The following is a 12,970-nucleotide window of genomic DNA, read 5'->3' as shown; positions in this document are numbered from 1 at the left end:
ATCTTAGAGAAGGCAGACTTAATGTAAATCTCCCAGGGCAGACAAGGTGATGTAAATCAGCACCTATTTTGTAAGACACAGAAGACATATGTGGATAGAAATGCTCACCTGTGGCATGCTGTGTTCTCATGTTGACAGTCAAGGCAGCCTGAGAGCGCATGCCAGTCCTGAGCTGGGTGATGGTGGCCAGCACAGAACCACAGTGTGGTTTAGTCTCTTCAATTGTGATATGGGACAACACACATGAACTTTACAAGAGTGTGTTGAGAAAATAAAATAGTGCAATGCCTCATATCTAATGTATGTTCAAACACTCTTGAGTATGAGTTGTATTAAAATTAGATTTAATTCCTAGGGACATTGATTATTTTATTGGACATCTCGTAGCTCACAGAGAAGTGCCTGGCACAGAGCAAACATTGATAGCAGATAGTAGGAGTGTGAAGAGAAAAGGTTATGTGAATTAATGTGGGTAATTTCTGACACATCAAATCCTTGATATCTTTGTTAAATGACTGATTAAGTAGATAATTATGCTACATATTATAAACATCTGTTTTAAATCCCCAAATCCACTTACACGAACTGGGCAAACCCCTGTGAAAATATAGATCTGAGGCATAAGAAAGAATGCTCAAGATTACTTCAAGCAATATGCACGGGCAGCAGGGGAGAAAGACACATGCACTTGCTAGTTTGGCCTCTCACAGTTATTTCCTCTGAGTCTTTGAGTAACACCTAATTGCCAAAAATCAAACAATTAAGAATAATAAGGAAGTTAAGGCTTTATTTCTATGCCCATTGGGCACTTGGGTCTGTTAACAGCCCTGCCATGCATCTATCTGCTGGATAGTGTTATGGATGAGAAATCTAAGGCTCAGCGAGTTCCCACTGATTTATTCTGTATCTGGGAATAGTGGAGGAAAACTGGGGCTTGAACTTGAATCTTTGGACTGCAAATCCTGTGCTCTAGTTTCCCAGCCAAGTCTGGTGGCTACGGTTTATGTTAATTATTTTTCCTTCCAAGCTGATAAGGAAATAGCTCAAAGAACAGAACATTGTTGATTGCAGTGAGGTTTCCTTCCAAGCCTTCTCTCACTTTGCAGAATGTTTTCCTAATTTGGCTTTAAGTGAGTGCAGCTCCTGGTGGCCCTGGCCACTGACTCCTTCTTGTGAACAGTCTGGTCCATTTCCTTTAGTTGGTCTACATCCCCCAAGCAGTTGTAGTGTCTGAGGCTTTAAAACCAGGTGGCCCATTTCCCAGATATGTGGTTGGCAACTCTCCTTCCCCAGCATTGTCTCTACCCCCAATCAGAAGTTCTGACGCCATATTTTTCTGTGTTACTTGTCATTGGTATTTCTCACAGTGTTCTAGTTGCTAACTGCCACAGAGAACTATTGTGGTTAAACAGTATTTGATAACACTTCCAACTGGTTGTGGCCAGGACTTAGGGAGGCAGGAGCATTGCTTTCTCACCTCCCATCATTGCTGACCATGGATCTGGGTTTTGAGGAAGGCGTGCATGGGTGTATGTGTGTGGGTGCCGCTGCCCTTTGAAAAGGGATGTGTTGCTTTCCTGTGCTGATCAGTAGAGATGCTGGCAGGGGTGATCCTTTCCAGAGGAGTTTGTTTTTGCACCCTGTCACCTGCACGATTCAATTCATATGTCAGGGCCCCTCAGACATTGAAATAAGAAGAATTTCTGGGGATTCTAGTCTTTCACAGCTCTTCTACAACTTGTCGAAGTATCACAGTCAATGACTTCAAACATATCTTCACTTGGTTAAAATTGATATTATCATACTTGGCATGTCCAGGTAATAACACAGGATTTTAATCTTATGATCTGGTATCTAAGTAGCTTTAGGCGATTCTAACAAAGTAATGCAGGCTGGGAGACTTCTAACCAGTTTGAGGTTGTTTCTCACAGCTGTGGCTGTGGGAAGTTCAAGACCAGTAAGCTAGGGTGTCTGAGTTCTGCTGAGGGCTCTTTTATGATTGCAGAAGGATGCCTTCTTGGCGTCCCCTCAGGTGGCAGAAAAAAGCAAAGAGAGCTCTTTGAGTTCTTTAACAAAGTCCTCTTATCCCTTTCATAAGGACTCTACCATTCTGAGTTAATCATCTCTCCAAGGACCCATCTCCTAAGTTTTGGGATTCCAGCATATGAATTTAAACGTGTACAAATATCCAGTGCATAGCCTCTGAGATTTCTTGTCTCATCAGCTTCATGGGGTATGTGACCTGTTTATGAGCACATGCACTCTGCATACCTCCCAGTAGTCCTTCACTAAATGCTAGTTGAAGGATGAGAATAGTCTGCTACTGGGGTGCTGTTAAAATCATGTGTAAGGACACCTGCTGCAGACTTGGTACAAATGCTCCCTTGGTGAAGAAGAAAGAGCAGAGTGGGGTGCTTTGGGGGATGCCTGCTCCTCAGACCCTTCATTTCTGCCTTCCTGTTCATATGGATATTGATGCAGATAGCATGACCAACATTCTTCTGGCTCACTAGGGAGGGCTGCTTTTGGATGGCTCTCTCACAGCAAGTCCTAGCACAAAGTTGTCACATGCATTCCTTCTTACCCCATGGTTCTGGTGGATTTAGACAGGTGGAAGGAGGGCTGCATCAGACATCCTCCTTAGACATTTACAGCTCCATCACACTGGGGATTTGAGCCAACCTCTACAGAATTAAGAAACTACCACGGTTTCTCATTAAACTAAACAACTCCTAGTGCAACCTTTGGTGATGTTTTACAAAGCACAATGTTTTTGTTCCTTTCCTAGGAAGTTTCTATAATTCTCAAATATTGTAAAAGCTATATGGTTTGCTTCTTGTTCTTTTGTTATTTGTGTCCTGGATACAGTGTGCATGTGGAGTATAAACTCAACTGTATACTTCAGTTAATTGCTGCAAGAAAGAAGACTAATATGAGTGCTGTCAGGGCTTTATTCCCACATAGAAACTCTTACACTGCGGTAGTGGTGAGGTGTCCAAGAATTCTTTATTCCCAGCACTTGTAGGAGGTTTGAACTGATTTTACCCATGTCTGAAAAGAAAAATTTGTAATTGAGTCTCACTGTTTTACAGATGACCTAGAAAAAACAAATTTATACATATTATGTATAATATATATATATATATATATATATATAATGTTTCTGATTGGGCAGGCTTTTTCTCTATTTTTTCCAGAAATTCTATGTTAAAAACAAGAGTCACAGTAGAATTGCATCTAGGTGAACACCTTGATATTTTAAAAATACTTCATTAACACACTGATTTGCTGTTTATTGATCCTCTTGTGATCTACTCTGATAAAATTCTCTACGGAAAGGGGAATGAGCTAGGAAATGCCCTCAGATTTCCCTAGTAGAATACATCAGCTAGCAATAATAACAGAATCACTTCATCTGTTAGTTTGTTAATATTTGCAAGCAACAAAAGAGTTAATTAGTTGACTAAATTGATTAAGGTCTGTGTTTCTTCACTTGGCAGTGCAGAGAGGAGTGAGTCCAGGGGAAATTTCAGCTCTGCTCTTGGTGCTCTGACTTATCTTGATTATGACCTTCTGGAACAATGGCTAACAGCAGAACCACTGGAGTATATGTGATCAGCCCTCATGAGCTGTGCAGTTTGGACATGCTACTTTGCTACTGGACCTCAAGACTGCCCAATCACCAAAATGTGCCAGGTGTGCCTAGAGTTCCACTGGCTGTGCTCACCTGGAGAAAAGGAAGAAAAAATGGTTGTTGCCCTGAAGGGGTTTAAATCTCATTAGGGTGAGACTCCACTCTCTCCCCCATGAATTCTGAGTCCCTTGAGATGGGAAACATGACTTCCACCTTCTAATCCTGCAAGATGGCTGGACAGGGCAGTTGCCTAGTGAAGGCTGAATGAGTAATTGAAATAGCATGAAACAGATTTTTCAAGACCAAAAGAGCATGAACAAATATCCAGTCAACAGAATAGCAACCATTTACTCTGAATGAGCCTGAGTAGAGAATTATCAGGGCCAATTGGAGTTTGATAAGCTGGTGAGTAATAATGTATTGAAACAAGCTCTGTGACAAGTCAAAGTCCCTGGATGAACTCTGGAAAACCAAGTTCCCTTGCTGAGCTTTACTTTCCTTTTCTTCATGGGTTTATGTTTTACATTTTAATCCATGATCATTTTGAATTAATATTTTTATCTGGTGTGAGTTTTAGTGTGAGGTTCTTTTCCCCTCCCCTTTCCTTCTTTCTGTCTGGCTGGGACATTCTCTTGTTCTACAACTATTTCTTGAGAAGTCTGTCCTTCCTTTGCTAAGTTCACTTTCCTCTTCTTTAAATGAAGGGGTCAGATTTATACTAGAGGAAATCACTGTTCCCTTCTAGGTTTACGAATCTTTTGAACCCACTTTTTCTGATGTACACTTCCTTTGAGCAAAGCTATCCTTCATATCATAGATATGTAAAAAAGGTCATCTAGTTGAAATTCAGAATTCATCTGTTGGATACTGTTCAGTTGATAGATTTTCCTGTGAAAATTATGGTTTTAGAAGTTTGATGAAAATGTATAGAAATTCTTAGACTAATGATTTCTTTTTTTTAATACTATCAAGCATGACTTTTTTGGACAAACTTAATAGATTGTGGGTTTTGCTTCACTTGGAATGGAGGGGGAAAGATGGTTTACTTCTCAATTAAAAAAGCAACAGCTGGTTAATCTTTGTACTGGATTCACAAACTGAAGGGGTAAAATAGTAATTGTTCTATGATTATAAAATAGAGTGAGGTAAGGCTGGAGTCAATTTTTTTTTCCTCAAAGGATCACAGAAATATTCATTGTGAAGAAGATCATTAATCCTCATCATAGAGAAAACATATCAAACAAGAGTGAATAATACATGTTTGTGGATCCAGTATTCAAACAACTATATAAGCAAAGACATTTTAGAGTTCTGTTCCTAAAGTCTATAGTTGTGAAATATCTTTTTAGTTTTTAGATAAGGAATCAGAATAAGGTGATACAATACATGTCAGAGCTATTCTCCGAGAATGAGTGAGCTCTAGAGTCATACTTCCTGGAGCTGCCAGCTTGTGAGCTTTCAAAATTAAGCAGAGCTTGTACTTTAGTAGGAGATCACCACAAAACACCTGCTCAAAGGGAGAAACCATAGTAGTAACCAAATACTAGAGGTTGAAAGGGCCTGGTTATATTGAGAAAGGATTTGGGTCTTTTTCTTGAAACAAATTCATTCTAAAACACCAGAAAAAGTCTCAACCATGTTTAGACACAAGCAAGTAAGGAAGCCCTACACCTAAGAAGGTACTGATCACTGCATCATATTAGAGAAGTGAAAGAAAAAGGGAAGTTTTATTTTGAGGAGTTAGTCTACAAAAACTCCTACATTGTAAATCAAAACTTTTGTGTTCTAATTCTCACTTCTGTCACTCTATGTCTGACTATCCGGGGGTCAGTCCAGGATTTTGGGGGATCTAGATTTCCTCACCTACAAAATTAGATATTTGGACTAGATGACATTTCTCCTACCTCTAAAATTGTGTGACCTTTTCCTAGACCATATATTCTTTCTATACTGCTTCTCCACTGGTTCAGCAAATATTTATGGAGCCACTATTTTGTTCCTGTACTGTGACAAAAGTGTCACATCTTATATAATTTATAAGAACTGTTCAAAATAGGCAAATCCATAGAGATGAAATGTAGGTTAGTAGTTACTGGGGGCTGATAGAAGAAGACAGTGAGAGTGATGATTAATGGGACTGGAGGGTCTTTTAGGAGTGATTCAGGGTTTGGGATATTTCCTATGAACAAAATCATAATATGTGGCCTTGGGTATGCTTCTTGTGGTGTAATGCTGTCCTGGTCTGTTTATGTTGTAGCATGTAGCAGTACTTCATTTCTTTTTTGGTGAGTAATATTCCATTGTATGGACATAGCCCATTTTATTTATCCATTCATGAGTTATTTGATTTGTTCCACATTGGGACTATAAAGAATGATACTGCTGTGAATATTATTTTGCAGGGTTTTGTAGATATGTTTTCTTCCCCCAATATATGCCTAGGAATGGAATCGCTGGGTCATTGCCACATGCACCCATTCTGCACTCAGGCCTGTGATCCCTTGTCACTCTGCCAGAGAAACTATCATGTCTCCAGGCACAGGTCGTTATCTCAACTCCCTTTGTTCTAGTTAAGAAGACCAGATTACAAGCCCCAGAAACCAATTACTTACTGTGAATGTGGGATTTATATCTGTATGGGGTCCTCACTTACCCAGCCTAGTCCTTGTGTTGAGCTATAGTCAAGCATCAACTGCCACATCCTCAGCTCTCTGAGAAAGATTGGGTAGTGATCTGAGTTTGGCTTTCATTTGCAATCCTTTAGCTATTCTGCGTGGCACCTCCTACTGCTTCTTTCTTTAGTTTCCCAAAGCATTGCTTTCTCATTATATATATATATATATATATATATATATATATATATATATATATATATATATAAATCTGGCATCATGTTTACTTAAAGAGCCTATCCATTATTCAGAGAGGCAACAGGTCCTTTAGAATTCCCAGAGGAATAAAGTGCCTGGCTTCAAGATGCTGTAATGTACCTGGCACCCAGGAATGGGTGTGAGGCAACAAAGCTGAGGAGTGGACACCCTTCCTCTGCTGCTGGCTGTGTTGCATTCTACTGCAGTTTCCTTTCTTTGCATTGCTGCACATAACCCTCCACCCCCCTGTGCTGGCCCTGCTGGTCACAGTGGAGAATTTTGAATCCCATGGGATGAGTGGCCTGTCAAGTAGTTTTTATTGACAGCTTTTTGTTTGCTGTGCATCTCATTGGCTTGTTTACCAACACCAACTAGATTTTGTTTCTTTCATATCCAAACCGGAACACATTTGGATATCCTGAGATTTTACAGAGCATGTTTTTTTATTATATGAACCTAACCTAACTAGTATTCCCATATGAAGTAATGCAAATCTACTTTTGTTCTAGTGGAGCTATTTTGGTCACATATAAGCAATTTTGGTTCAGTTTAGGGTGTGAATTCAAGGTTTTTATAACTCAGTTTGAGCTTCATTTCATATCAGTGATAGCCATTTTAATTTATCTGAATAAAACATTTTTTTTGTCACTATGTGTTACAAAGCCTCCCCCCACTCCCTTGATTTATAAGAGAAAGAAAATCTTCTTTGATTTATGTTTATGGCTTCTCTCTTCCTTTGAAAGCAAGGGCTAACTGATCATTGGCACAAATTAATGTTCTAGAATCTAGCTTCAGAATTATAGTCTTGAGTGTGAAGCAGTGAAGACTGTATGTCAGGGGCTTTAGGTCTCTGCAGAGTTGAAGGGGGCAAGGTGACGAGGGGGCAAGGTGAGGGAGAAGTGAACCTCTGCCCCTGTTCTTCCAGAGAAGATCTGCTTAGTCCTGTTTTTATTTTGAGATACAATATAAGATCATGTTCACACAAGGAAGAAATTGTTCCACTTAACTTTAAAAAATAAAAATGGCTTAAAATATATTGCTAGAGGTCATATAGATAGGAATCAGGCTTTCTTTGCAGTTGCTGGATCTAAGCCCTTCAGCCCACACACGGCGGGGGAGAAGAAAAAAAATTGGCTACATGTTTACTAACTTCTGAGAATCACAACCACACACACCACACACCACAAAATAGGCAAAACAGGCACTTCTCTGAGGGCCATGTACATTTAAAGTTTAGATGAAATATGGTAAGTGGTTTTGCTCATTTTTAGAGTAAATGGAAAAAATTTTTGGGACAGAATCAGGTTTTCTTATCTTTAAACTGGGGCAGATATCTCATAATTATCTTTGTGTCTCCTTTTTAACTTATCCAGAAAGTATAAAAATTATTAATATTCCCATGTAGAAGAATGACAGGGGACTCAACTTTCGTGTAGCCATGGATATCTTAGGATACACATTTGGATGTGTTCTCCATATAATATTAGGTGGTTACCACCAGCCCTTCCAGTAAGCAAATCTGCAGGCCAAGCTGATAAGCCTGTACACACAGTGAAGCATTCATTCACCAAGGATGTTTTAAGAAGACGTGATTAGGGAAGGGATACCATGGGGTGGAAGAGCAGGAACTGTAATGCCAGGCAGATGTACATGGGAGAAGAGGCTCAGAGAAAATAACAAAAAAGAAACCTTGGAACCTGTCTCCTCATCAGTAAAAGAAAAATCATAATAACCATTTTGCAGCGTTGTTCTGTTAGAAATCATGTAGAGAAAAACCAGCTAAGAATCCATATATCATAGGTATCACCCAGTCAGCACATAGTGTGGTGTGGTTCACTGACCTCAGGATGACTTGCTTGGCCAGTGGCGTAGCCACTGTGGACTGCTGTAGCCGTGTGCCATTGGCAACTGTTACTCTTGTGGCAATTTTACTTCCCATCCTGCAGAAGAGCAGTGCCTTTGGGGACCTAGCCCAGGGTCTTGAACACATTGAATACTTGGAGGGAATTGAGCTCATCCACAACTATTGGCTCAATGTGTCTCTTCAGAGCCAGCCTCCAGTTCTCATTGTATTGGTGAGACTTGTGCCACCATCACACTGGGGAAGGATGTTGCCTTCTTACTGGCAAATGAGACGCAATGACTCTGATTTTTCAAAAAAACTTTACTATGTAACATCTATAAGGTTATATGACCTGTGTATCAGGATCACAATCTTTGACTCCTTTTTCTAATACCTGGCCCCTGAAACTCTCCCTTTCAGTGAGAGGAGGCTTCAACCCTGTAGTAAAAGTCTACACATTGGGTCAGTTCAGCCCTTGTGGCAGTGCAGAAAGGGAATAGAAGTGGACCTGCCTTTCAGGAGCCTTGAAAAAGGGGTAGGAGGCCGAGTGGGATAGCATGCGAGGAAAGTTCAGGGTGTGGAGGGGAGGGGCAGAGGGGATCTCTGGAAAGATAATCGGGAAGGGTGATGGGGTCTGGCGCTCTGGCATCCCCTTAGGTGAGGGCTGCTGTGGGACCACCAGAGCAGGTTGGAGGGTAACAGGGGCTTCTGCCTCAGGGCTGCTGCCTCTGAAGGCATGACTCCTGTCTTCACGGGGGTGCGGCTCCGAAGGAAGATCCGGAATTTCGAGTTCAATATCAGTATAGGCAAGAGCCCGGGGAGGATCTATTCTGATGGTGGCCGTCATGCCATATCTGCGTCGTTTGTTGACCCAGTACAGCAGTGGGCTGTAACTAAATGTGGCAGCTTTCATCACCTCCACCCACTGCTGGGCACGCTGTCTCCTCCGCAGGTTCTTCCTCCAGTGGAGTACGAGCATGAAGCCACCAGTTATCACGGTGCAGAGCCCCAACAATCCGAAGTACCATGGGACCCACGCTGAGGCAGTGAAAAAAAAAAAAAAAAAGGCAAGCTGACTGACAGCTCTAGCTTGGGACCTGAACTGTGTCTCATTCCTCTCCTGGATTTGGCTCATTCATCCTCTCATTCCTTCCCACCCTTCTCAAAGACATGCCTAATAATTTCCTGATTCAGTCAAAGCTATATTTGCAGGGCACATAAGAGACCCCATTAGCCTTTTTTAGATAAGGAACACTAGGTGTAGAGGGGCCAGACCTGCCCAGACTCAAGTCAGGCCTTCTGGCTCCCAGTTCAGGACGCATGCAGTCATTCAGACCAAGAAGCCTCAATAAGGACAAGGACATCAATTGTATTTCTTCTGCTTGGGCAGAGCATGGTCTCTGCCTTTGAGGAGTCCTTAGTTTCCTAGAGGAGTCTGTCTCTTAACTAAATAGCACTCCATTCAGTCAGTCCCCCCCTCCCACCCATCCATGAAAAGGGTCTTCCCTGAAAGTTTGTCACTCACACTCAAAAGGACTGGGTGTACTTACGACCAGGGAGGCCCATGTCCTCCTTTTGCGAATCCATAAGGTTCACTCTGGTTACCAGGCCTATGGCTCTGCAACGAGTGAACTGACCCACTACTCTGCCCACCAATGGGAGTCCCCAGAAGGCCCAGTCCCATTGTTCTCTAAAGATGAGATCACTGGGTTCTGAGCATCATGAATTCTTGGGCTGGTGCTTGTAGAGTGGTTGGCAGTTGATGGAATAAGGGACTCCATCTTATGACATCTCATGAGCATGTTGTCTTCCATGAAAGACTGGTCCACCATAGAATTGTCTGTTCCCAACTTTGTGTGGTGAACTCACAGGCAGCTCCCAGCAAAGGGTCCTTACACCCTCAGGAGCTTCTACTTGTGTTTTCAGTTGTTAGGGAGCCATTTTCCAGTGGGGAGTGAAGCAGGGAGGACAGTGAACATTGGACATCCCTACCCTCAAGAAGTGTCTTACCCAGTTGTCAGGGAACAAAATGGCTTAGAAGAACCATGTGGTCCAAACCTCCTCCTTTGGCTCCTACCATCTCTGTTTTGTTTCTTCAACAAGTGTTTTTTGGGCATCATCAGGTCTTGTATGTGATCTGCTTCTCTTTCCAGCTCCGTCTCCCTCCCCACCTGTCATATACCTTTCAGCCCTGGGCATGCCAGATTCCCACAGACCCTGCTTATTCTCCTCTAAACGTTGGCTCAGACTGCTGCTTCACTCAGGAGTGTCACTCACCACATTTCCACCACGGAACACCTCCTTATTTTCCCAGGTGGTCAGCTCCCCAACTCAGATACAAATAGTTCTTTCAGTTGATTTTCCGGTTTCTAGAACTCTGGAGCAGATAAATTTGAAGCAAATTGTTCCCAGGGACAGGAATCAAATTGATTTCAACAACTATAAATTTGTATAAAGTGGAAAATATAGTGTTCTACAGATTTAATATATTATTTTTAGAAATTGCTCTATTTGAACTGCTATAAAAGTGATGCCCTTTTAAATAATATGTCACCTACCATGAACAACTAAAGTTCAGTTAAGTATGAATTAAACTGAAAATATTAACCTGATGCTCTGCCACTGAAGCTTATTTTAAAATCAACATATTTTCCATCCCCTTCTCCCCATCCCTAACCTGGAACAGAATTACTTTTTGTCCCCATTCAGTTATCTGTCCTTGAGCACACACCCACCACAGGAGTGAAGAAATTCAGAGTTGGAGATGGCAGCAGAAGACTTAGAAAATGATTATATCCCAGATTAAGAGGTGAAATAGGACCAGGCACACCTGAAATCACATCTTTAAAGATACTTTGTTCCCCCTGATGTGCAGAATCACAGCCTCTGGGACAAGAGTCCCTTGTATTTTTCCTTTGCTTGCAAAGTAATTAAACTTCTGTCCATCAACTGATATATATATATATATATATATATATATATATATATATATATATATATATATATATATATATATATATGTAAATATACAAATGGGTATATCCATCCAACAGAAAATATGTGTGGATTTGTGTGTATATATATACATTATATTTATATAAGATTTTGATATTAGGGATGGACCCCAGTATTCAGTTATTGAATAAACAATGTAGGAAGCCTAAATCAACTAAAAATTGAAAATCATTTTCTCTCTGAAAAAATTTTAATAGCAATTTTACTTATTTTATACATCTATATTATTTGTTGAGATGTGCATATATATGTTTGTGTATAATATATGTATAATATAAAATATATAATACATATACATATGTATGTCTACATATATTTCTATGTATATATATGTATCTATATGTGTACATATGTGTATATATATATCTACATTTATACATATATATATATATATATATATATATATATATATATATATGGAAAATTATTGCTAAAATTAAGAATCAAAACCAGTTGACTTGTATGTATTTTCGACCCAGAGCTCAGTCCCTGAAACATTTTGCTTATTTGCAGAGCTTGCCCTCCATCCTGTCCTGCAGTTTCTTCTGCTTGCTGGTTGGAAATCTTGTCTGGTTATATTCCTTCCATTCTTCCATATTAAAACAGCCTTAGTCTCTGTGCCAACCTGAGCCATGAAGTACTCTGAATGGAAACTACTTATGATTTTGTATTGAAGATATTTGAAAAAATGCAAGAAATACCAAAGAGAAAGTAGTCAAAGAATTCGTTGGGTTAATTGTTTTTACAAAGTAAGTCTAAGTTTTAAAAAAATATTACACAATCATCAATTTGATTACTGCTTCTGCCCAAACAAAAGATGTTCCTATATTTGTTGAATCACTGAAGGTTGAAGTTTAGGACTAGAAATAGCATCATAAGAACTATTTGCTGCTCATCTCTTCTGGTTACACAGCCTGGTAGAGGGTCTCTAGGCTCTACTGTCTCTCAGTCCCTGATGCCCATTTATTGGGTCTGCTTGCCCAGAGCAGCATCTTTTTTCTGCATTTCTTTTCTCTTTTTATTTTTTGGGTGAATGACAGGCTATTTTAAAAATCAGCACTTAAGTGTAATGCATTGGCTACTTTTTATTGGAACATTTTATCTTAATTTTTCTCCTACACAAGAAGTATTACCTTGATAAGACAGTGGATTTGAATAATTAATTTACTTTACCAAAGCAATCTTCAAAGGACTAAGTTGGAGAACTCACTTTTCCCAACTGTGAATTTATTAAAAAGTGACAATAATTGAGACAGGGTGATGTTAGTTCTGCCTATCCATGAACAGGGTATATTTTTCCATCTTCTAAGATCTTCTTCTACTTCTCTCTTTAGGGTTCTGTAGTTTTCATTATATAAATCTTTCACTTCTTTTGTTAGGTTGATTCCCAAGTATTTTATTTTTTTTGAGGATATTGTGAATGGAGTGGTTTTCCTCATTTCCATTTCAGAAGTTTTGTTGCTGATATACAAGAATGCCTTTGATTTATGCGTGTTGATTTTATATCCTGCTACTTTGCTGAATTCATTTATTAGTTCTAGTAGTTTTTTTGTAGACCCTTTTGGGTCTTCTAGGTATAAAATTATGTCATCCGCAAATAATGATAAT

At 40.0% G+C, this 12,970-nt stretch overlaps 1 protein-coding gene across 1 annotated transcript; it reads right to left on the bottom strand.

Annotated features, from left to right (window-relative positions):
• Positions 1–8,810: 8,810 nt before the first annotated feature.
• Positions 8,811–9,934, bottom strand: LOC143397897 (testis-expressed protein 38-like). Its single transcript, XM_076854628.1, has 2 exons — positions 9,898–9,934; positions 8,811–9,385 (listed from the first exon to the last, which is right to left on the bottom strand). The coding sequence occupies exons 1-2, from the start codon at positions 9,932–9,934 to the stop codon at positions 8,811–8,813; spliced, it is 612 nt and encodes a 203-aa protein (XP_076710743.1).
• Between the last annotated feature and the right edge of the window lie 3,036 nt (positions 9,935–12,970).

The sequence above is a fragment of the Callospermophilus lateralis genome, chromosome 1 (genome assembly GCF_048772815.1).
Source record: "Callospermophilus lateralis isolate mCalLat2 chromosome 1, mCalLat2.hap1, whole genome shotgun sequence".
Lineage (NCBI taxonomy): Eukaryota > Metazoa > Chordata > Mammalia > Rodentia > Sciuridae > Callospermophilus > Callospermophilus lateralis.
The sequence above is the reverse complement of the archived record's forward strand: the minus strand, read 5'-3'. Positions and strand labels throughout refer to the sequence as shown.